The sequence below is a fragment of the Enhydra lutris genome, unplaced genomic scaffold, assembly GCF_002288905.1.
Source record: "Enhydra lutris kenyoni isolate GAN:26980312 unplaced genomic scaffold, ASM228890v2 scaffoldscaffold16, whole genome shotgun sequence".
Lineage (NCBI taxonomy): Eukaryota > Metazoa > Chordata > Mammalia > Carnivora > Mustelidae > Enhydra > Enhydra lutris.
The window spans coordinates 1496777-1521908 of NW_019154100.1; the positions used below are offsets into that span (position 1 = coordinate 1496777).

The 25132-nt window shown below is 36.4% G+C and overlaps 1 protein-coding gene across 1 annotated transcript in view; it reads left to right on the forward strand.

The window, feature by feature from the left end:
• The window catches only part of LOC111147382 (zinc finger protein 804B), a 524142-nt gene that overhangs the window by 398628 nt on the left and 100382 nt on the right, over nucleotides 1-25132 (forward strand). The window contains exon 2 of the mRNA XM_022503386.1: nucleotides 18966-19109. Within this exon, the coding sequence (XP_022359094.1) occupies nucleotides 18966-19109 (144 nt within the window). The remainder of the gene's footprint in view (nucleotides 1-18965; nucleotides 19110-25132) is intronic.

Consider the following 25132-nt stretch of genomic DNA (forward strand, 5'->3'; position numbering starts at 1 on the left):
AAAGTAAGTTTAGGGAAATTTTAATATCAATATTTGCCAGTATTTTAATTTTTAGTATTCTTTATGAATCTACAAAATATTCAAATGAGAAGGTCATTTCAATATATAATTCATTGCTGCTTTGCCATGATGTTCAGCACTTGCATCAAGGGGCCATAAAGTACAAGAAATTATCTTGTATCACACAAAAAATTGTCACCTGAATGGTGTTAATGCCTCATAAACACTATTAGAGTACAAAAAAAAATGCCTATCAGGTTATTGAATTTGCTTTCAACCAAATGCTGAATAACTCATCAGCTGCATGGCTATGCCTACAAGATATATGAATTAACTGTCTCCTCAACTGAACCACTTATTACCACTTCAGTAATATTTTAATCTCTATAATGAATCATGAAATCTATATTTTAAAAAATTATTTGAATGACATTTGTCAGTATTCACATCATGAGCTTAAATTAAGCATTCTCCAACACATCCATAAAATAGAGGTAAAATATATCACCAGGCCAAACAGGATACATGGAAAAAAAGAAAAAAATAATTGCCTGAGAACATTATGTGAAGGAGCAGAATAAAAATGTTGTTGCCAAGTGGCAGGGAGAGAAATCTGGACCAGATTTTTAGAAGTACATCCATCCTCTAAGCATACTTTCCATAGTAAGTTATACCTTACTCATGGAAAGGTAAATGTGTGAATGAAATTTTACCTGGCAACAAAATTATTTTTGACATTTACACAAACCTATAAAAATAATTTTTATTTTTAGAATGGGATAAAGAAGAAATAATTATATACTGGGAGAGAACATTGCTGTCATTATGTTTGAGATAATATCTACTCAGATCTTTTCTTAACAATGGGAGAATGAAGAATTCTTATTAGGAGTATGGAAATTAAATTAGACCAATCATTGATATTTTAACACTGCACATATTTAAAGTGTATGGTTTAATCAGTTATGACATATGTACATGCTTGTGAATTCATCACTACAATCAAGATCATCTCATATATATTCAGTTATTTATATTATATATATATCACCAAATTTTTTTAGTGCCCCTTTATTGTTCCTTCTATCCCTTCAACCCTTTCACCCCTTTCCCAGTTGAGAGTACCACCAGGAAGAATCCAAATGCCCATCAGGGAATGGATAAACAATTATGATAACTATACAATAGAATGCCATCCTATGATAAAAACAAACAAGTGATAGACATATGGCTTAAACTCAAAACAGTTATGCTGAGTGAAAATTCAAACAAAAAGAGTACATGCTGTATGAGTCCACTTATATAAAATCTTAAGAAATGAAAACCTTTCTATAGGGACAAAAAATGAAATGATAATATTTAATTAGCTTTTTTGGTAAGGTGTGTGAGGTGTTTAAGAATTCAGCTTCAAATTCCTCCATTCCTAGTCCAGACAAAACAAAATAAAACAGAATGAAAAGCCCTTAGTACCAGACTATAGCAAGTTTAATAATTCCTTTAGAGATAATATAGGTTCTCACAAAAATCTGACAGGGAGAAGATAAAATCAGATGAACGTATGTGCAAGTTTTAGTCACACACCGGCTCTCCATTTGTTGATGGCTTCTTTCTGCAAATTTGTCTTCTACCAAAGAACATATCTGCATCGTAGCTCTTTCATTTCTTTTCCCTTTTTTCTCCCATTGGCTATATAATTACAATCATATTTTGCATATGGAATGAGTTTTCATGTTGTTTCTACTGTTTCTAACTTCTGCAGTAAAATAAAAAGGGAGAAATGTTTTTGAAAATTTACTTATGAGGAAACAGGAGTCTTAGCTCTTAATTTAATAATTTCATATACTTGTCACTTGATTACTCATTGGGATTCATAGTTAGCTCTTAAGAACACACTTAGGTTCTTGATTTTTTTTCCCTCCATATTAGAAAAGACAATTTATGCATAAGTTGGTGAAATTAAATTTGATTTAGTTAAATGGGGACACAAGAAAGTAGAAAATTTCCTACATTTAAATTTTGAGTATTGAAGAAACATGACCTGGTTTCTTTCTGAATCAATTGTTCATTGATGAGCAAACTGAATGCTTAGACATTGCTAAACATCCTGGGAAATAATGATATCTTACTCGTGTGTTTCAACATACAGATTTGGTCATTAAAGACAGATGACTAGAGCACTGACCTTAGATTATCCAGGTTTTCATGAAAATATTAACTAAATGGACAACAGAAGAACTGACATAATCAACAAATTATTAAACCTTTACAAATTCATGTTTGATTATATGACCGGCTTGATCAAATAATGAATTAATTTAAGGCAGATAGGTTAAAAAGGAATATTTTCTGGAAATGCTATTGCACAAACATATATACACATAAATCTTTTGGAAGTTTTGTTAAAGAACCAAAATAGTTGGTGTGAGTCTGGATAGCCTTTTTAGTTTAGAACCTATAAAAACTGATTCTTGCCATTTCATTATTAATAATGTTCAAAATCATTCCTAATCACATCCCAAGTTTGTGGTTACTTTGAGTGAATGACTTTTTCTGTCCAATATTAATACCATTTGTAAGAATATTTTTTCAATGAAACATTATAGAATAAATAAGGTCATGTTGCAATTAGTGAAAGGCCCTAGGAGGTAGTACATGTTTTATATTAAATAAAAAATAAAGTGACCTTGAGACTATTTGGCATGACACCTAAGAAATATTTTCATATAACTGTAGTGGAATTTAATTTAATTTACTCATTCGTAAAGACTATTTATTATTTATCTGATAGGTCAATCCCTATATGTTAAAAATGGATAAACTTTCAAGTTACATTTTTTATAGAGTAATAGAAATATAACAGAAAACATCTAAAGTTTTTTTTCAATAACAAAAAAAAGTACATAAAAAAAATTAGTCCATCTGTACTTGTGCCAAAGGCAGAAATCCAAAAGCCCCGGTAGCAAAAGGCCAGGTCAGGGAGCCAGCTCAGCTCACCATCTGTAGCAGAAAGCAGAGCCTATTTACAGAAAAGAAAATGTATGTTTAATGCAAAGAACATTATTTCCAACAAGTAACTTATCTGGAATATGGCACCATGGGGAGTTTGGAAATAAAAGAGTCCGCAATAAAGGGTACCAGTATCCTCATAGGAGCATGATTAAGTGTCTGACCTAAGCTTCCACTTGTTTCTGCATCGAGTTTTTTTCCTTTAGTTTGCAACACAAAGACAGGTCCCATAGGAAGAAAAACCTCTCATCTACACAGTACATCACTCAGTCGGGTACAGATAACTACATCTCTTCCCTGTGGGAAGAAATTCTCTTTATTGGACTTTGTGGGCCCATTCTTTATTTACTGACATTGTTTGGGTGGCAGTTATGGGAGGCGTGGCTCCCCCTTCTCTATCAGAGCCAACGTTTTTTGGTGCGGTCCTCAAGGACTCTCTCCCAGTCTTCTTCTCCATACAGCCCAGACAGGTCTACTCTAACCAGCCTGTTGTTTGTCCTTAACTGTCACAATATATCACATTCAAATCCAGTGCTGTGTTCTTCAATTTGCTGTTAAACTCTGTAAAAAACAAAATGAAAAACAAACTCCCTAACCTAGGAAATAGACCCAAAGCTACCAAACGAAAAGCAATATGAGGCTGGTGTTATGCCAAGTATTTCGTTGGGTGTGATTCCATAATGAGTACGGTGGCCCTCTGGGTTAGTGGTTATTGTTTTCTGCTCCTGTCTTATAGTTGAAGGCACACAGCCATTTGGAGTTGCTGAGTGCCCTATGTACAGGAAGAACAGAGCTTGGGTTTATACTCAGGCTGCCTGACATGGAACTATGCTCCTAATCACAAGATCATATCGCCTCCCCCATTTTTAATAATTAGTTTCAAAACGGAGGCCTTCCTAGACACCATTCCTGCTTCGCCATTCCATTTTGCCCACTTCATTAATGGGCAAACCATTAGACTATATTTATTTTATACATTCCCATACATCTCTCTCTGTCTCTATCTATAATTACATGACTGCTGTGTGGTGCCTGGAGCTGTATGAGGTGCTTTTAATGTTTGAACTTATTTAATTATTACAATTACCCTATGAGGATGACATTTTTAGCCTTGTTTTATAGAAGTTAAGTGATGCAGTGAAGGGCCCTGGAGTTTACAAAAGGTTGAGTTAGGATTCACACTCCTAACCCCAACCTCTTTACCTCCTAAATGCTTTTACTCTTCATTATGTGAAGTGCTCCCTTCTTTCCCTCATGTTTTACCTCTAGTGGTTAACTATACATTCTTTTAGTCTAGGGATAATACTTTTTTGGGTCTTTTGCAGTTCCTGTGACACCTAATGCACCAACAGCAACACAGTAAGAACTTAATAAATATTTATTTCTAATCTTTGAATTCCTGTCCTGGTCTTTAAATCTCTAGCTGAGACAAATTTACTACAAAATGTGTGGACTCCTGAAAAATATCCCATGACAAAAGATTTCCCATCGAGGAACACTGAGAAGAACTCCGTCAGTAGGAAATGTCAAGGTCAAGGTGATTCATATGCAATGTAAATATTGTTGACCTTTCTATACTTTCAAGTGTCCACAAATAAACTTCAAATCATAGACAATCCTAAAAGGACTATATTCCTTTTTACTCCCCACCCCCCACAAAAGCCTTTAGCTAAAAGAAAAAATTGCCTAGGACTAGGGAAAATATTTATGACTTACCACTTTTCTCCCCTCCAGTATATTATTTTAAAATTCTACTTTGCATTGCCATAAACTTAATTCATTCCTTCTCATTAGCCTTCTGTCTCACTCTTCCATGGGAGAACATGGGTTCTTCTATTTACCCCGTGTATCTCTTTTCTCTTTCTTCTTCCATGTCTTTGTCCATATTCCTCATCTAGGTTTTACTTCTTTTTTTCCTGTATCTTGGCATTCTTCCCTACACGGAAATCCAAAGTAAAGCCATTGTGATATTTGGACATTCAGTAAATGACAAGGGATGCTCCTATCTGAGTCTTTGCTGCTGCTCCTAGGGAATGCCTCATGTATTTATTTCGAAGTTTAAGAGCATTGTTGTTTTTTTTATCAGGGAAGGTTTTGTTTTCTCTTTATATTATAGAGAAGACTTGTTTCTGCTAAAAGGGATATTAATGTCCCCCGCCATCACCGCAGCTAGTAAAAAATAGATATTTGCTGAAATGCAGCCATGAATAAGGATGCAGATTCCAGCCAGAGTATTTAAGCAGATGGCAGTCAGTCAGACTTTTCTGTGGCATAATGGATGGAGGGGAAACAGTCTATAGGAATCCAATTTTTTTAAATCATTAAAAAAATGTGCCCTGCTTTAGAAGTTCAAAGTAAACTCAGACTTTGGGTGAACACTCTGAAACAAGAAGCAGAAAGTCCAAGAGAGATGTTTTTAGGAAAATAATCACAAGGAGTGTACAGAGAAACAACATAGACAGGAACATCATTCTGATTGTAGCTACTGATCAGAAATAGTACCAGTTGGAAAAGAAGAGGAAATGGGGGATAGGAGCCACATCCTCCTTAAAGTTTGGGGGGCTTCTTGTTTATTAGTATATAAAGTAAAATCTGCATTTTTCACATCACAAAACGTAGGTTCATTCATTCTCAGCAATACTTTATGTACTTTCTTAAACTTCAGAATTAAAGAGCCCATCGAGCATTATTCATTTTTATATGTAAAAGTCAAATCCAAGATTATCAATTTAGACTCATTTTAAAATTCTATCATAATAGGCTTATTCTGCTTAGGTATGTAAGCGTATTACAGAACAGCATGGATAGTTCCCTTCTCTAAATACACATAGCACTTTAAATCCCCACCAAATGATTATATATCCCTTTGTGTTGTGACTTGCAATTTATGAATTACTTCTATCCCCTCAGGTGGTCTGAAAGTCTTTGAAAACAAGAATTGTGTGTTACAAACAGGAATTGTGTGTTACATTATCTTGTATGGTGGAAAAGCACAGAAACTAATACAAAGCTTCATAACACAACTAAATCCTTACGCTACACCAAACTCCTTCAAAGGTAGCATAGAAGAGTTAAAAAAAAAAAATCTGAGGTATGAATTCTTCTATTTTTTGCTTTTTCTTCTTTTCCATCTCAATAATTATCATCTCCAATATCAGAAAGAAGGTAGCTTCTTCCTTTCTAGAGTCAGTCTTTAGCACTTGCTAAATTCAGTGCTCATTCCCAATAACTCTTTGCAACTAAGAATCTATAAACTAATAAACCACTAAATGCTTTTCTTGAAGCCTAGGGGAATAAGGTAATGAGGGGGTCCTGTATTTCAGGTGATTCTCTTTCTGTAGAAGATGACTTAAAACTGAAAATTTTCTATTTCTGGCACTACAAGAGCAAGAATGTTATTTTCTAACTATATTGCTAAATAGATTTTGATTGTGTGGTTTAAGAAAGGGAATATCTATATCTATGTCTACATCTATATCAGCTTAAAGACTCTGAATATTCATTTATACTTCTTGAGTTTCAGAGACACAAAAATCTCATCCCTTAGTTCTATCTCATTTTCCAAATGAAGAGATAGTATTACTTGCCCTACCACTGGTCTCAAAGATAGAAGCCAAGAACGATTTTCATCCTAGGTCAGCTGCTTGTGCTATACCAGCCTGGGCAAACCATAAAAAACTCTGGATTAAATTTCTTTATCTAGAGAAGAATTTCTCAAGTCCTTTCCAATTACATGCTTCTATAATGATTTTCACTTTTGTATTCCACGACTTACAATGGACCTACAATTTCTGTTTTACTGTAACTGGCTCTGTCTTTAGACCAGCTTTGTCCAAAGCATGTACACATACACACAAACACAGACACGGTTGGAACACTTCTGTATGGCTTATTAAATTGATCCTGGTGTTAACAGTACATATGGATCATCTACATGCTCAAGCAGCTGTGAAAATTTGTAATGACTATAGTCTGTTGACCACATCTGGGTGGGATGTACCATTGGTACCACCATTATGACATTATGGCACAGACTGACTTTGGCCACACTTTCCAGCTCATCAGGCTTTCTGACTTCAACTGACAAGTGTTTTTAGGTTTGTTTGTTTGTTTGTTTGTTTGTTTTAAAGCAAGTGTATACTCATAAAACTGGCATACAGACTTTCTTTTTAGGGATTTCTGAAGTCACTAAACCACACTTTGCAAAGTTCTATGAGAATAATAATGAATGGACAAAATGTAAGTGACAACATTTCTTCCAAATTATATGACAATGGAGCCAGGCATTTGTACATTACTTCATGATCTTGAAATGAACATAGTCTAGTTTACAGCATTTCCTTGAGCCCATGTGAATGTCTTTTTCCCAAACTAGCACTTTAATAGATTTTCCTTTCTTTGACACATTTTCCCAGGTTGCAGTTAATATTGCAAGATTTGAGTACAAAGCTTCTGTACAGCATCCTTCTTTCACAATTGATAGTTTTCTCGAAGTTTGAAAGTAAATTACTTATTAGAATTGCAATAGATAAAAGCTTGGAGCAGCCAGTTTGAAATAATGAAGTGTCTTTGTGAGCACAGTCACTTTTTAAACATCTCTGGGTTATAAAACAAGTAAACCAAATGCAGTAGACTTTTTAATCAGACATGATAGCAGACATTAAGGAAAACAGAGACAATGCCCTTGGAATTTTGGCATTTATCTGGCTTGCATGTCCTTAAATCCATTTGCATTATATTATTTCAGTCCACTACTTCAGGAGTTTCCAGGCCTGTTTTTGGTACATATAGAGTGTAACCACAATTTTTTAGAACCATACAGATTAGCCTCAGAACTGATAGAGAAGGCTGGGGAATGAAAACTTACAATCACCTGAATCTATTTAAGGGAACACACTTGCAGTCTGTTCCCAAGCAAAGGTGAAAGAATGTGTAGATCGGCATCTCTGAATGACCATTTCTCCCCTCAATAATGGTTAGAAATATTGAATTTTAAAAAGTGGTTTGTAATTGAGCAGGTGTCACTTGCAACTTTCTAGAAAACTTAGTTACCTGACATTTTTCATTGATTTCTCTTATATTAGAAAATGAAATGTCAGACACTATTAATTGCATTTTTACAATAAGTACTTACAGCAGGAGTAATGGCTAAATGAAGGTACTTTCTGTCTAATGCACAATGGATGTATTCATTTAAATGTATTCAATTTAGATGGATACAATATGTCTATATTCATTACAGTTATACATAACTGTGGGCTGAAATGGATGGGGTGGTAATTACTACCTTTATAAATGGGACAGTGTTGTCAGTCCGGAGGAAGAAAATTCCTTTCCTTATCATATTTTACACACCCACACAATAGATTTGTCTGAGAATCTTTCCTTCAAATGTAGAAATTTTGCCCTTGAATTTCTAGTGGATCTAATGATTGTAGGTCATGCTTTTCTGGGAGGGTGGAAAGGGCTGCTCTTTGTTGCTTGGAAAATGACAGAGGCAAGCTGAGGGTCTCAAGATCTCTCCCTACAAAGAAGCTTTCGTTTGTCAGTTGGCCTTCCTCAAACTCAGCAATATGCATAACATAGCATGGATTTACATAGCATGGATTTGAATATTCTCACACCATCCATTATTTGCCTTTGAGTTCAGTGAAGGTAGGACTATTAAATTGTGACTTAGTTGTATGCTTTTTTTTTTTTTCCTAAATAAGGGACTGTCTTTTCATGAGCAGTTTAGGTTTACAGAAAATTGGGCAGGAAGCACAGAGAATTCCCATGTAACCTCAACTCTTAAACCTCATCTCCCTTGTTATTGACACTTTGCATTTGTGTGGTGGGTTAGCGTGTTCCAGCTGCTGAACTGATATTGATATGCTGTTATTGGCCAAAGTCTATAGTTTATATTGGGGTTCACTCTTGAGTTGTACAGTTATGTGGGTTTTGAGACACCATGCATATCTCAGGCGTTCCAATTCTCTCCCCGTTAGCACTGTAAATAACGAGGCAAAAAGTGAGAAAGAAATCTAATGTATTTATTCTTTCGATCGCTGTATTTATTCACTCATGTTTTCACTAATGGGTGTTAGCAGGCCAAGAACTGCTATTGAATGGATTCAACCACTTCTCTGACCCTGGGTTAATTTACATATCTTTTCATGCATCCTTTTTCTCTCCAACCCTAGTGTACTGTTTGGTTTTATTGATGAGGACTGGAATGTTCTCCACTAGAGACTGGTGGTCCTTGAACCTTGATGAGCTCATATTACACTGGATCCAGCAAGGTTCATCAGTTTATGTGCATTTTGCTGTTTCATTGGTTGTTAAAAACCTCCGCAAACCAATTCGTGACCTTTAAAACATGTGCATTGTAGCATTTCTATCCGATCAATAAGCAATCTGAAAATTATACCTGACCCTTTTTGCCTCCATGGCAGACAAGCACACGTAAGCAATGAAGCAATAGCTACTGTTATGATTATCTCAGGGTGCATCTGGAACTGCCTTATTCTCTTTCTAAATTGTTTTTCTGGTGGAAGAACTGTATACTAATTTATGCTGAGGAAGATGGTGGTGGTGGTGTAGAATGCTGATGAACAGTGGTTCTAGTGGAAATGCATGTGTTTTTCAAAAATAGTCTCCATTCAAATGCAGCCAATTAGGAAGCTTTTCCAAAATAAGCAGTTATACAAGCAAACTTTAAGTATTTAATTATTACTTCATGAGCAGAAACGCAATCATCACTCTGCCATCTTGCCAGTAAGTCAGAAATTTGTCATTTCTGTCCAAATTAGAAATGATGCCGCATTGTCTCCAAACCATGGTACCTAGAGGCAAGTTCATATATTTAAGGTGGTTATATTTATTTTCTAATCTGAGCACCTTAAATGAATTGTTAAAAAGAGGGGGGAAGCTCTCTTTCCAATCTAGGAAGTGGCTGGCATCACACCTCCCTGGGCATTGATGGAAAGGTATAACTTTGGTCGTTTCCCATTTCAAGTCTGGGAAACCAACACTTGATTCTTAATGAGCTGTAATGAGGAGAGTGGATGATGGCAAAATGGGGAGAGTACTAAAAGTCAAGAATCTGTAGATCTTCTTGTGAATCTGTGTGCAGAGCTCCCCTTCCTTGTTTAGGGTAGTTCTTCAATAAGCTCCTTAGACCTCAGAATCTACATTAAAAAAAAAAAGTTCTAAAATCTTCAAGTTCCATGTGTTTAGGATCATACTTATCTGCTTATTCTACTATGATCTCAACAGTTTAATTCATGGTAGACATACATTGCTCGGGCAGGCCACGCTATCTATTATGTAGTGGGAATAGCATTCTCTGCTTCTTTTTTTGTTTTGTTTTTTTTTTAAAGATTTTATTTATTTATCTGTCAGAGAGAGTGAGCACAGGCAGAGGCAGAGGGAGAAGCAGGCTCCCCACTGAGCAAGGAGCCCGATGTGGGACTCGATCCCAGGACGCTGGGATCATGACCTGAGCCGAAGGCAGTCCCTTAACCAACTGAGCCACCCAGGCATCCCTCATTCTCTGCTTCTTAATTCATTCGTTTCACTTATTCCACAAGTATTTATTGAGTTTTTCGATGTAACAAGTACCATGGTAGATGCTATATAATGCAAAGACCATTCTTTCTATAAAAGAAGCCAGTCACGTCTCTAGGAAAATCAATATTAGTGATATTAATATTAACTGAGCACATATGAGGATCTCTTGACAGTGTGTGGTATTCCAAAAAAGTCCAAAAGTTAAGCAATTATCATGAGGTAAAGACATCTGAAAATCCTAATTATGTCACCAAATTTGCATTTATGAGTAGGGATTGACTGGGCTTTCATATGAGATGGTGGGGTGAGAATGAGAAGCGCTCCTCTCACTTGCTCAAATTTCCATCAGAAAATCAAAGTTGCTTTGAAGACTTATGGGAGAATGGTACTGTTTTCTAAACAATTTTTTGGTGTCATATACGTATAGTAATGCACACATGCACACATATACCCACACATACGCACACAGAGTCTCTGGACATCAAGTTCCTACTTTTACCATGCACTGTACTGTTTCCATAAAAATAAACTCATTTTATACTCACAACAAACCTGCAAGCCACTCATTATTCCTCTTAATTTATATTGGACTAACTGAAACTGCTAGAAGAGACAGGCTGAGATTCAAGCTAATCAGTCTCCAAGGAATAATTTTTCCCTATCACAAAAATAAAATAAATAAGTGAATGAAGCCCTCTAAAGTGAGTTTTCCATTACCCAGTCTATGGCAGAGATTCAGGAAGACAATGGGGACCAAAAAGACTTTTCTGGCTTCACTGCCACTTAATCGGGGGCGGGAAAGCATTCCGTTTGAAGCAGGATTTTATTTGGGACACTATAATAGAACAGGTTGGGGAATATTCGAATTCTTAAAGCAATCTCTTACACACAACAGTGAAAGGTCAAATGTGAGTTTTCATACAAAGAATATGAATCCTCAATCCTCAAAGCTCTGAGCTGGTATTACCATCAAGGAGATATGAAGAACAGCAATTGATTTTTTCTCTTCCTTTTTAATAATCAGGACACATATTCACAACCGCTCGAAACAAGACGACCACCTTGTATTTTCCTAGTGCCTATCTCTCAGCTTCAAGAGCTTAATAGATTTTTAAAATTGTAATTGCTCCCCTTACTCTCTCTGGGAACTAGGGCCTCTACATCATCCCAAATCTACAAAAAGTTAACAGCGGCAGCTTGAAATTTTGGGGCATCTGGATGAAGGCTAAGTAATTGGGGCAGCCTTTAGTGTGGTGATTAATAGCTCTGAAGTCAGGCAAATCTGATTCTTTTTTTTTTTTTAATATTTTATTTATTTATTTGACAGAGAGAGATCACAAGTAGGCAGAGAGGCAGACAGAGAAAGAGAGAGAGAGAGAGAGGAGAAAGCAGGCTCCCTGACAAGCAGAGAGCCCGACGCGGGACTCGATCCCAGGACCCTGAGATCATGACCTGAGCCGAAGGCAGAGGCTTATTAACCCACTGAGCCACCCAGGCACCCCGGCAAATCTGATTCTTAATCCAGTTTCTGCCTTTCAATGTTGAGCGAGTTTCTAGACAAGCCTGTGCCTTGCCTTCCATATCTTTGTATGGAATAATAATAGGTAATACTTCATAAGGTTATTGTGAAGATTAAGGGAGTTAACAAGTGTGAAGTGCTTAGCAGATTTCTGGTTTACAGTGAAAGCTCAGTGGGTGTTACTGTGTAATCATCATTACAATAATAAAATAATTTGGGAGCAGAACACCCATATTTCTAATTAAATGCCTTACTCTAGGCAGCATTCCTGCCACATTAAAGACATGCCTGTTATTTGCATGAATGTAAAATTCTTGGTGTAAGAAAGTACATTTTTCTCTCCCTGCACCCAAAATATTAATTAAAAATAACTAATTACTACAAAATTCTTACTGAACTGAAACATAAAATGCCCACTGGCAATACCTAATGTCTTAAAGATGACTCTTGTTAAGATAACTGTCATATTCAATTTATAATTCATTTTCAACCTTTTAATGAATCATTGAGAATAGTTAACATGAAGCTTTCTTTCACTTTATAAATGCTATTTTTTTCTATTAAATAAGCTTCTAAAGCCTCTTCTTTTAGACAAAGTATGAGAAGAGAACTTTGAATAACTAGCAAGTCAATGATAGAATTGTATGTTAAGTCTTGTGTGTCAAGTGTATTATCGTGAATTTTATTCATTTTTTCATTTTTTTGAAATTTATTGATACTGAGAATAGGTAGGTATTTTCACTTCTTTCATATTTATTCTGTGTCTCTCTATATGTAAAGATTGTGTAATTATTTCAGGGAACGAATGTCATCTTAAGTTGCCTTCCAAGTTATTTGACCAGTGCAAGTGTCCTGTCATTTAAGGAAAAGGCAAGGCATTCTGAGTGCTGACAATGTATCTACTGCTATGTGAGAAAGAGGAAAAAAAAAACCACTTGACTAATTTCTCTAATTCTTAACCAGTCCAAACTAGGTAATGCTCCGTAGCAGTTTGTGATTATCACTCTATTGCACTTTATAGTTGTTTAACATTTTACATGTAATTGTCCCCTCTTAGACTGTTAATTTCTGAGGTCAAGACCCTTTAAGAAATTGACATTTAGAAGAGTTTCTCTTTTTGTTGTTAAATAACAAACCTTCATTTATTTATTTAGTGAGTTAATTTTTTTAATTAACATATGATGTATTATATGCTTCAGGGGTACAGGTCTGTGAATCATCAGCCTTACACAATTCACAGCACTCACCATAGCACATACCCTCCCCAGTGTCCATCACCCAGCCGCCCTATCCCTCCTCATCATCCCCCAACCCTCAGTTTGTTTCCTGAGATTAAGAGTCTCTTATGGTTTGGCTCCCTCCAGATCCTATCTTGTTTCATTTTCTCCCTCCCTTCCCCCCTGACCCCCCCCACCCTGCCTCTCAAATTCCTCATATCAGAGAGATCACATGATAATTATCTTTCTCTGATTGATTTATTTCACTCAGCATAATACCTTCTAGTTCCATCCACATTGCAAATGGCAAGATTTTGCATAGTATGCCATTGTGTGTGTGTGTGTGTGTGTGTGTGTGTGTGTGTGTGTGCGTATTGCATCCTCTTTATCCATTCATCTGTTGATGGACATCTAGGCTCTTTCCATAGTTTGGCTATTGTGGACATTGCTGCTATAAACATTGGGGTGCAGGTGGCCCTTCAGATCACTACATTTTTATCTTTGGGGTAAACACCCAGTAGTGCAGTTGCTGGATCATAGGGTAGCTCTATTTTCAACTTTCTGAGGAACCTCCATACTGTTTTCTAGAGTGGCTGCCCCAGGTTGCATTCCCACCAACAATGTAGGAGGGTCACCTTTTTCCGTGTCCTCAGCAACATCTGTCATTTCCTGACTGGTAAATTTTAGCCATTCTGACTGGTATGAGGTGGTATCTCATTGTGGTTTTGATTTGTATTTCCCTGATGCCAAGTGATATTGAGCACTTTTTCTTGTGTCTGTTGGCCATTTGGATGTCTTCTTTGCAGAAATGTCTGTTCATGTTCTCTACCCATTTCTTGATTGGATTATTTGTTCTTTGGGTGTTGAGATAGATAAGTTCTTTATAGATTTTGGATACTAGCTCTTTATTTGATACATCATTTGCAAATACCTTCTTCCATTCTGTCAGTTATCTCTTGGTTTTGTTAACTGTTTCCTTTGCTGTGCAAAAGCTTTTTATTTTTTATTGAGTTTTTAGTTTTAATTCCAGTATGGTTAACATTCAATGTTGTATTAGTTTCAGGTGTACAATATAGTGATTCAACAATTCTATATGTTACTTAGTGCTCATCGTGATAAGTGTACTCTTAATCCCCTTCACCTCTTTTACCCATCCCTCCTCCATCTCCCCTTTGGTGACTATCAGTTTGTTCTCTGTACTTGAGTCTGTTTCTTGGTTTGTCAATCTCTCTCTCTCTTTTTTTTTTTCTTTGTTCACTTGTTTTGTTTCTTAAATTCCACATATGAGTGAAATCATACGGGATTTGTTTTTGTCTGACTGACATTTTTGCTTAGCGTTATACTCTCTAGCTCCATTCCATGAAATGGCAAGATTTCATTTTTTAGGGCCAAGTAATATCCCATTGTATATATGTACCAGTTCTTCTTTATCCATTCATCTGCCGTTGGACACCTGGGCTGCTTCCATATTTTGACTATTGTAGATAACGCTGCAATAAACATGGAGTGCATATATCCTTTTGAATTAGTACTTCCATATTTTGGGGATAAATACCAAGTTGTGTGATTACTAGATTGTAGGATAGTTCTATTTTTAGCAATTCTTGAATGTATCAGTACTTAATGGTTAGTTGGATGAGTATGTGGTTAGATGGATGGCTGAAGCAGCATGACACAGTGGAAAATGTGCCCTGCTTTACCACTGCTTGATTTGATAGAACTCACAAAATTACTAAACATAAATTGCCTCTTCTAAATGGTAGACTTAGACTATGTGATACCATCCTTACTAGTCTACTAGACTGAGCCCTTAACTTCCAGCCTTCTGGTACATACAGACCAACTCAGCTCCAATTCCACACTTGAGAAGAGGCCCACCTCATATTCTGATATTCTGGCCCACTGGGTCATGGTTCATTTAATGAAAGTCAACTATAGCTCCAACCTCAGTTTTCAATTTTGCCAAAGATGCTTAAGGAAGCTTTTTTTTTTTTCCTTTCCTCTTTGATTCCTCTAGCCCTACCCAACTTGTGGCTTATGTTCTCCTGTGCCTGAGATCTCTCTTCTGAGGTCTCAGCTACCGCATTTCTGACCCCCAGTCACCTGCTATTAAATTTATGCTTTTAACTTCTGGATTTGATAGACACACTGGATTGTGAATTCTGTATGTATGCTTTGCTAATGGCATTTATATCCCATGTATGTATTCCTCCTCTCTTAGTAAGGGGACTAGAATATATCCTGGGGAATATCATTAATCCCTTAGAAGGAAGGAAAATGGAAATAGCAGCACCATTTCCTGGCAAGAAAAATGAAGTAAGAAATGGGGTATATAATTTAGTCTGATGACTGTAAAATGTGAACATTCACGGGAGATGGCAAAAAAGTTGGTAGAACTTTTATAATTGCAAAATTTTATACTGAAATTCATTTAATGTCATAATTAAAGGTTGTTTTAGAGATAAATGCTGTTTAAATGAAGATACCAAGAATAACTGAAGGAGCCTCACCCCTGGTCAGTGAGCTGTTGTTATAAAATCCTCTACATAATCTGTAATAATATGAAAGTATATTTTTAGCCACTCTGAATTCTTAATTGCCACCCTGCCTCTGGTTAATGAAGCTGAGGCACTTTTGAGCCTTGAGGCACAGGTGCTCAATGTCCAAGGCAAATGGTCGCTTTTCTAAGGCTGTTATCCCAGTGTTATAATAAAGGAAGAAAAACTGTGGGTTAACATGAGTAGTCCCTAGTTCCAATCCAGTCTTTGAAATTGCACACAATATGTAAAGGACATGTTAAAAAAATGCCTAGTGAGTAAGATGGGAAGAGAACTAATATTTTCCCCTGATTGTAAGCTTGTAGTTCCAAAGCTTTAGCTCTATCTCGATGTTGTACTTCTGCCTCAACTCTTTTTTTTTTTTTAAAGATTTTTTTTTTTTTTTAATTTATTTGACAGACAGATCACGAGTAGGCAGAGAGGCAGGCAGAGAGAGAGGAGGAGGCAGGCTCCCTGCTGAGCAGAGAGCCCGATGCGGGACTCGATCCCAGGACCCTGAGATCATGACCTGAGCTGAAGGCAGAGGCTTTAACCACTGAGCCACCCAGGCGCCCCACCTGCCTCAACTCTTAAGTGACGACATTTACAAGCCATTATTTCAGTTATTTGAGCAACTGGATTTTTGTCCTTATATTGAAGCCCACATTCTCATTACTGATTACATCCTGTCAGTCGTTTTTTATTGCCCCATCAGCCAATAATATTACCAAATTCCTGCTTTAATTCTCTTAGATAGGCAATGTAGATGTTTGGTCTAGTTTTGTTGTTTGCTAATGATACTCATGTCCTTTCTGCCTTGATGCCATGTGTGTTAGCATCTTATATTTGGGCTTGAATCATCATGTTCCCATGTCCAAATTAATTGCTCCATCATTTCACCTAGCCCTGTGATGATCTGCCCCTCTTTCCTGTGCTTGCTTTCTTATCTGGTCTGCAGTGGTCTTTACATTTAGGTTTATGGCCTGATTTCTTTCTGTAGAGGGTTAGTCATTTTAGAGAAACAGAACTAAAATCTATCCTTTATTTTGTCCATTCATTTTTTATGCATATTTACTTGATATCCTCTATGCACCAGTCATTCTTTTATTTAGGCATGGGATTTAGGCAGAATGATGGGAGACAGGAACATGTGAGCTACTGTTAACCATTAATTTTTGTAATACATATTTGTAATATATATAGGTAACTCTGTGCTCGACAGTATTTTGACATTGTGGACACAAAAACGGATAAAACAATTCCTGCCCTCAGAGGATCTATAGACATGAAAACAGATGAGTTAATATCATGTAACATGTCTAGTGATAGAAGTAGAGGAGATAATATGGGAGCATGGATTAATACAATGTGACAGTGATGAGGTAGGAGGGAGTTTGTATAGTCCATCAGGAGGACTCACCTTAAGGGAGATGGTAAAGCACAGCTATTTCTTAACAAGGGAGCTAGACATAGGTTATTTGAGTTCAAATTCCCTCTCCTATTAACTCAGTGACCACAAGTGTGTGATTCTAAGTGCTGATTAATAGATTTGTAAATTGTAAATTAAAAAAGAACTCTTTTTAAAGAACTTACAAGTTTTTTAAAGAAAGAACTTATTTTATAAGGTTGATTTGAGGAATAAATGAATAATAAATGAAATAACTCATAATAAATGAATAAATGAAATAATAAATGAAACAATTCATCACATACTTAGCTTAATACCTGACACATAGTTTATGCTTAGTAGTTCATCACTATTATTCTACAAGCAATGAGAGAATTCAAGAGGATTATATTATTATTTTTTAATTGAAGTGTAGCTGACACCCAATGTTACGTTAGTTTCAGGTGTACAACATAGCGATTCAACATCCCTATATATGTGCTCACCACAAGAATAGCTGCCATCTGCCACCATACAATGCTATTATAATACCTGTGACTATATTCTCTCCTACTCAGGAGGAGTTTAAGCAGAGGAATGATGTGGCCAGAACTCTCTTTGAGATAGAACACAGTCATAATTGTAAGGGTAATAGTTTTGAAAAATATGTGGTAAACCCATTGGCAGCATCTAGCATGAACTGAAGCTTATAGAAGAAGCTTATCCTGGAGTTAGAGTCCACAGATAAATAAGAATCTAGCTGTAGTGTGAATGAGGATCACCCATGGAGACTATATGGAGTAGATAGATCATTGGCTGAAGATGGCATTGTATGGAACACAGAAATATGTGGGGTATTATTAGAAGAAGAAGTGTTTATGAATGGTCATAGATGTGTTTGGTAACAAGCAACAAAATGGAGGCTTCGTCCTCCTGGCAAAATCATGGGAAAGCGTTCCAGAGGGAACAAAGAGCTGGTGTTGGGAAAGGAGTAAGAGCTTACTAATTTAACTAGGGGGAATAGACTTTGTGTGCCGAGAATAGCAAGTCCCAACACTGAAAATTTCAGTGAGGCTAAAATACATGAAGCAGTAGATGAAGGATATAAAACAATGTAATCAATGTCTCTAGTAAATATTACAGTAGAGACCTCATAGTAATAGGTGCTCCAAGGATATAGTGGCAGCTTGTGTTTGAGATCGGTCATTGGACTGGCAGAGGAAATGGTGGTGAGTCAGCAGAACCACAATCTGAAAATGGATGGATTGAAAGAGAATGATCAGACTGCAGTTGTGGGGTTTTTTGGGGTTTTTTTTTGTCTTTTTTTTAAGATTTATTTATTTATTTGAGAGAGAGGCAGGGAGAGAGTGCAAGCATGCAAGTTGGGAGAGTGGCAGAAGGAGAGAATTTTCAAGCACACTGTCCCTGAATGGGGAGCCCAAACCTGGGGCTTGATCCCATGACTCATGAGATCATGACCTGAGCCCAAAACAAGAGTCGCATAAGCAACTGAGCCATGCAGATGCCCCAGTGTTCTGCTTCTTTGAGAGAATTCATTATGTGTTTGTTGATAAGTTAGGAATAAGGCTGAACTGAAAGTTATTTCCAGAGTGCCATGAATTTCCAAACACTGATGAGCCTCACCGTATTCTTTCAGTCACAGAAAAATTAAATAACAGCTTGATTAATATGAGATCTGGTTATGCTATTAGAGAGAAATATAACCAACCTGTTTGCCTTCTTTAAAGGATTTTCCAGAAAAGGAGAAGTCTACAGCAAAAGCCTTGGAAGATGTAAAGGCAAACTTTTACTGTGAATTATGTGACAAGCAGTATCACAAGCACCAGGAGTTTGACAATCATATTAATTCTTACGATCACGCTCATAAGCAGGTAAGCCAAAGTGGGGGAAATACTTCTCATTCCTAGATTTCTACCTTCAGAATAGAATGTACGTATTTGGCCTTATTTACTGTCATCTAAGATACAGAGGTGAAACTATTTATTTATTTTTTTATTTACTATTTTTCTTGAAAGGTTGTTTTCTGTTTAAAGGTCAGGTGAAATATTTTTTCCTAGAAGTATCATAAACCCATAGGTGAATTTAAAGATGGTCTAAAAGTAGACTGATACTTATTTGAGAATTATACATATGGGGAAAACTGAACCCAGTAAAAAGAGTGTCCTATTTAAAACCAACTTAGTAGTCAGTGGCAGAACCAGAACACTGGGCAGAATCGATTATAGGGTTCTTAAAAAAAACTTCTGAGGTTTAGGGAATCCTAGGACTGTGGGAAAAGTAATTAAGAATACCCTCTTAAGATAGTCAAAATGGTTCCTTGATAGATGAACCACTGCAAATGAACAAACGAACAAATTTCAGGGAGGCTAAGTTGTGTGGTAATTCAGATAGAAATGCTTCATTCCTTCTTCTAAAGAGATCATATATATACATAATCAGTTTAGATATTTTATACACAGCTGCTAATATTCTCTATTTCCAACTCTCCATGAAAGTGGAGGCTGTTAAATCTTATCCTGTTAGATTTTTAACCTTGTTGCATGAGGTATGGAGATATTGGCCACTTATGAATTGGGAGTGTTAAATACCCCTAAGACAGAAATCCCACCTGGCCAGAGGATTATTTCTAACAGCTGTGAGGAGGTGCACATTCCTGATGCTGAACGGACCTGATATCTTGGAATGTGTGGGTAAGTCTTGTATAATCTAGACCTAAAATATTTATTCAGAGTAAACAACAATAAATATTTTGACTAACAATGCCAGTATTTACTGACTGCGTCCAAAATATTTGGCCTTGAGAGATGCAAGGAATCGGTTTCTATCTTTAAAGACATAGTGTGTATCTATAATTGGTCATATTTCTCGGACAAGAGCAAGGACATGAAATAAACTGTTTTAGGACTGTGATTCCTAAATCTTACTGTGCATCATAATCACTTTGGAACTTAATAACACAGATGCCCAGACTCTCATTTGGGAATTGTAATTCAATAGTTCTATGGGGGCCCAAGAACTTGCATTTTAAAATCACACATCATGGAATTTTCCAAGGATATTTAAAACTGAACTATGGGGCTATGATCCAACTCCAACTCTGATCTCCTTTCTGCCCCCACTCTGCACCCCCTGCCCCCCACCACCATGTATTATTTTGAAGTAAATTCCAGATGTCATGTTATTTTGCCTAAACTTGTTTCGAGATGGACAATGGTGCTTAACAACATATCCTCTATAAGACCTAAAAGTAACAGTAGTATCTTCATATCAGTTGGTGATCTTGTTTCTTTAGTTGTCTCATAAATGATTTTTAAATTTGGGTTTCTTAAAATCAGGCTCCAAAAACATCCACACTTTTGGTTGACACGTCTTTAAGTTTCTTTTAATATATATTTAAACTATAGGTTTTCCAGTCCCTCTTTACATTTGACCTCTTGCAATTTATCTGCTGAAAAAACTGGATGTATTCAGGGTTTTGCTGAATGCAACCCAGTGTTGTCTTTTTTCATTTTCTCTGTCTTCTGGGTTTCTTTTAAACTGATTGTTACACGGAGAGATCTGAACAAATTCCAGTTCATATTTTTTTCCTTGGCAAAAATATATCACAAGGCATTTTGTATCCTACCATGAAGAGGCATATGATGTCTAGTTGTCTCTATTTTTAGGACTGTAAGTTTGGGAAATGGGTTTAGATGCTACCAGTGTGATCCACCCATCAAGTCCATCACTTGCATTTTTCCACTAATGGTTTCTGTAGTCATAGATGATCATTTGTTTAAATCCCTTACTTCATTTGGAGTTGTAAAATGATGATTCTAATTCCATCATCTTCTTGTCATCTATTAGATGAACTATATCTATAACGAGAAATCCCTATAATTCCCTATAAGAATCACTCCCAGAGGATTTTATGTAGGTGGTCTTAGGCCGCATATATACAAATTCTCCGTATATATAGTTATAGTATATAAATAACCAGAGAAGGTTCTCATGGGATAGCTACAGTTGATCTGTACCTAAACATGCTTAAGTCGATGGGATGGGATGGGATGGGATGGCATCCATCACGTGGAAACACAAGAATCGAAGGCAAGGAAATAGAAGAGCACAGGGCATCTTTTCAAACTGTCGAAAGTATTTGGACTATGAAGGGGATGAATTCTCCACACCTGACTGATGTGCCATAGCCTCCCTTATACTCTGAAATTCTGACTGATCACTTTCCCTTTTTATTAATTTCTTCAGTCTTATTTCCATTGACTTTCCAACATGTTGAAGAAACCACCTTCCTCAATTCTTTTATTTCATCTGTGCCTGCTTGCTTGCTTGCTTGCTTGCTTTCTTTCTTTCTTTCTTTCTTTCTTTCTTTCTTTTTCTGAAGGTTTACCAGCATTTTAATATTCCTTGGTATGTTCCTTTACCAAATAGTGATTGAGTTTCAAATATGTGCTATTGTGCTACTTGTGAAAAATGGGCCAATTTGGTCTCTGACTTCCAGGAGCCTGCATTCTAACTGGGGAGACAGTCCTGTCAACCCATCTTTAAAATACATTGATTTAAGAGTTCTAGAAATTACATACCTAAGATACCAAGAAAACCTACAAAACTGATTTAAGAAAGAAGAGAAGACAAGTGAGCTGGAATTTTTTAAGAATGAATAGAAATCAACCACACAATCAAGGATGGTAGGGCCTGTCTGATAGAAAACCTCTATCAGGACATACGGCAGTTATAAAGCATGACCCAAGCACAGAGAAACTGCCAGAGATTCACTATGGCCGCTAAAGTCACCGTCATTATCATGAGGAACTCTTTAAAAATCCTTGAAACTGTATTTCATTTCACTCATTCTTCTTTTGCAATAGATCTTGCTCTCATTCTTCATTTTGCAATCTCTTTTCACCATTCATGTTTAATCTCACTGTTGAATCTGCTAGGACCTTTGAACTGGACTCCCCACCTCCAGTATTTTCCCTCCTCCAAACCAGACTATCCACTTAATGGCTGAATTAATCTTCCTAAACTACCACATTCAATGTGTGATGACTGACTTTTTCAAAAGTCTGAGCTACTTAGTCTGTCAATTCAAAACGTCCACAGTCTGGCTCTTCCTTCCATTTCCAGATTTATCTCCTGCAACTCCAGAATTTCCCTACAGTTTCTCAAAAGATGCCTTATGCTTTCCCACCTGCTCATCTTGGCTCATAATCTTCCCTCTGCCTGGGATGCCCTCCCATTTCGTGGCTGTATTTCAACATATGCTCCTGCGTATTTAATGAATAGATTGACAATTTATATCTGGATATTCAAAGAGCTGAAGTCTCATGGTAAGCGGATTTAACAGCATTTTCCAAATTTTCTTTGATCAAAATCTATTAACATTGTGCAGAATTTTGTCCAAGCTGCCCACTTTGGAAAACAATGGAATAATTAAATTTGTGGTAGACCTTAGAAGATTGCTTTCTTGGGTAATGTTCAAACACTTTCATCTGAAGATTTCTTTTAGCCCAAAATTTTGACAATAACTTGAATTTTAAATGAAGCTGAGTTTACAATTTCCCTTTTAAATGAAACTGAATTTTATGTACAGAAAAAGGAAGTATGCACTAAAGTAAAACATGCAAGTCTTTTTTTTTTTTTTTAATTCCAAAGCTAAATATGTCTATTTGCTTCTTGCTTCAGTAAGGGCTCCTCTTGATTGTGACATGATTATAATGATAGTGGTGAGGATTTGGCTGAGAGTATTTTTTGGTCTGAGTAATATGAATAGCTTCTATAATTTTATTTTCCATGTGGAATCAGACAAAATATCTGGCCTCTTCTGTTGAACTTCCAACAAGATGGTCTTTTGGGTACACTCTGAAGTGAATCTAAATTCACAAGAAATTAATTCTGTCATTCATTAATAGAACAGCAGAGAGCTGGAAACAGGGGAATCTGAATTCTTATAATAATTTAGGATCTTTCAGTTTAGTAAGTGATTTCTAAAGCTTTTATATTGTCTTATATCTAAATAGCAGTATCATGTTATTTTATTATAAAGATTATTATTATTCAGAGGTATATTGTAAGTCTAAAGAAGTAAGTCAATACATAATTTTAAAGAATAAAGTAAAATAGTCTGAGATTCATAGCTTTTCATTAATTCCATTGGGTATCTTATATTATTTTTCTATAATTTGATCAAAAATTAAGATATTTCTTGGTATTATTGGTAGAGAAGGATAGCTTATCAGTAAAAAAAGCTGATTTTTTATTATTTATTCAACAAGGGGAAAATTAGTTTCTAGCTTTGACAGCCCAACTCTCATAGAACTCACATTTTTGGAAATAACTCAGTTGTGTTCACTATTGCTTTGAACTTCTTATAATTCCATGTAAATATTGAACATTGCTACTAAACAATTTGAATATATATACAAATTACACTTACTTGGAGGAAGACAGTGGTGTAACTATTAACATAACTAACATGTTAATAACAACTAATTCCTTGTGAGACTATCTACAAGTCATAATTCCTTTCTCAAGATGGTGAGCTGCAGGTGTATAATACGGAAATGAAAACCACATGTCTTCACATGCAGCAAAAATCTCTCCTGCCCCAGAGACATCCTGGCCCATCTCAATTTAGAAAAAAAACAAAGGAGCCTGATCCCCATACAAATAACCCATAAAAATATCTTCAATAATAAAAAACAAATCCACTTTTAGATCCTCCACATGTGACATTTAATCCTCCTAATCTTCGTTTGCTTCACAATTGGATTTATTTTCACTCAGGAGGAGCTGTTCACTTGTCAAACCTGAATTGGAACTCCAACTGATTCATTCTTAAAATATTGTTTTGGATTCTCCCCAGCTCTACCTGCACAGGATAAAATAACAGAACAGAGTCATCTTTGCTATCTTGTTTCCAAGAGGAAAAGACACCCAAAACTCCTAGAGAAATTCAGTCCAATTACACCTTGCTTTGTTCCTACAATAAGATTTATATTTTCTCCAGATACTGCCCAAATTAGCCTGATAATATATTTCAGCATAGTATGTTTAAGTTACTAGCCCTCTTAATGTATCAACAAAACTTCAAGTTCTGGTTAATTTGTAGGATTGGCAAGATTGAAGAAATATAAACTCAACCAACTAGAATGGAAATTCTCAGAAACATATTTGTTGGTAAAAATTAAATACTACTTATCTCCATTTATATTTTGCATTCTATAAACCCAGGTTTCTGGTCTATACATTCCTCACTGTCCCCACTGCCCACCCCCTGGAATCAGCTAGCAGCAACTGGAAACTCCATCAGCAAAAAAAATACAAAAGACTCAGAGCTGATCTTGGGTTCCGACTCATCAGTCAGCGTTGCTAAAATGCTGCTCTCACCCTGGCTAAGAGGCTTTTTGATCTTAAGGTTGTCTCCTGACGGAAACATAAATTAAAAATCTATATTCTGGCTCTTGCTGTATCCTAGGTGTGCCAAATACTTTCCTACCTTAAGGCATTTGGCATTTATCTCTCTGCAGTGCTCTTCCATCTGACCCTCAACTTCCTGGTTCTTCTTCTGTGTTTGTGTGGTAGCTCAGTGTCCCCTTCTCTGAGGGCTCTCTCCTTTGCGCCCTACCTCAAGTGGCCAGTTGTCAGTTCTCCAAGTCTTAATACCTTGTCGGCACTCGGTGGTGGTCGGGCTGGACTTATACTGGCTCTCCAGAGCAACTTGTTCCACATATAAGAAGTCTGTGAGGTGGTTCTTGAAACATAGTAGCTTGAAATCAGCCATGGTGTGTGATGGGAAATCTCCAGGCACTACAAACAGCGCTTGTTGGGTTTTGTTTCATTTTTCCTGAGTGTTGGTATATCAGCACACCATTGCTTATTACTCTGTAAAAACATT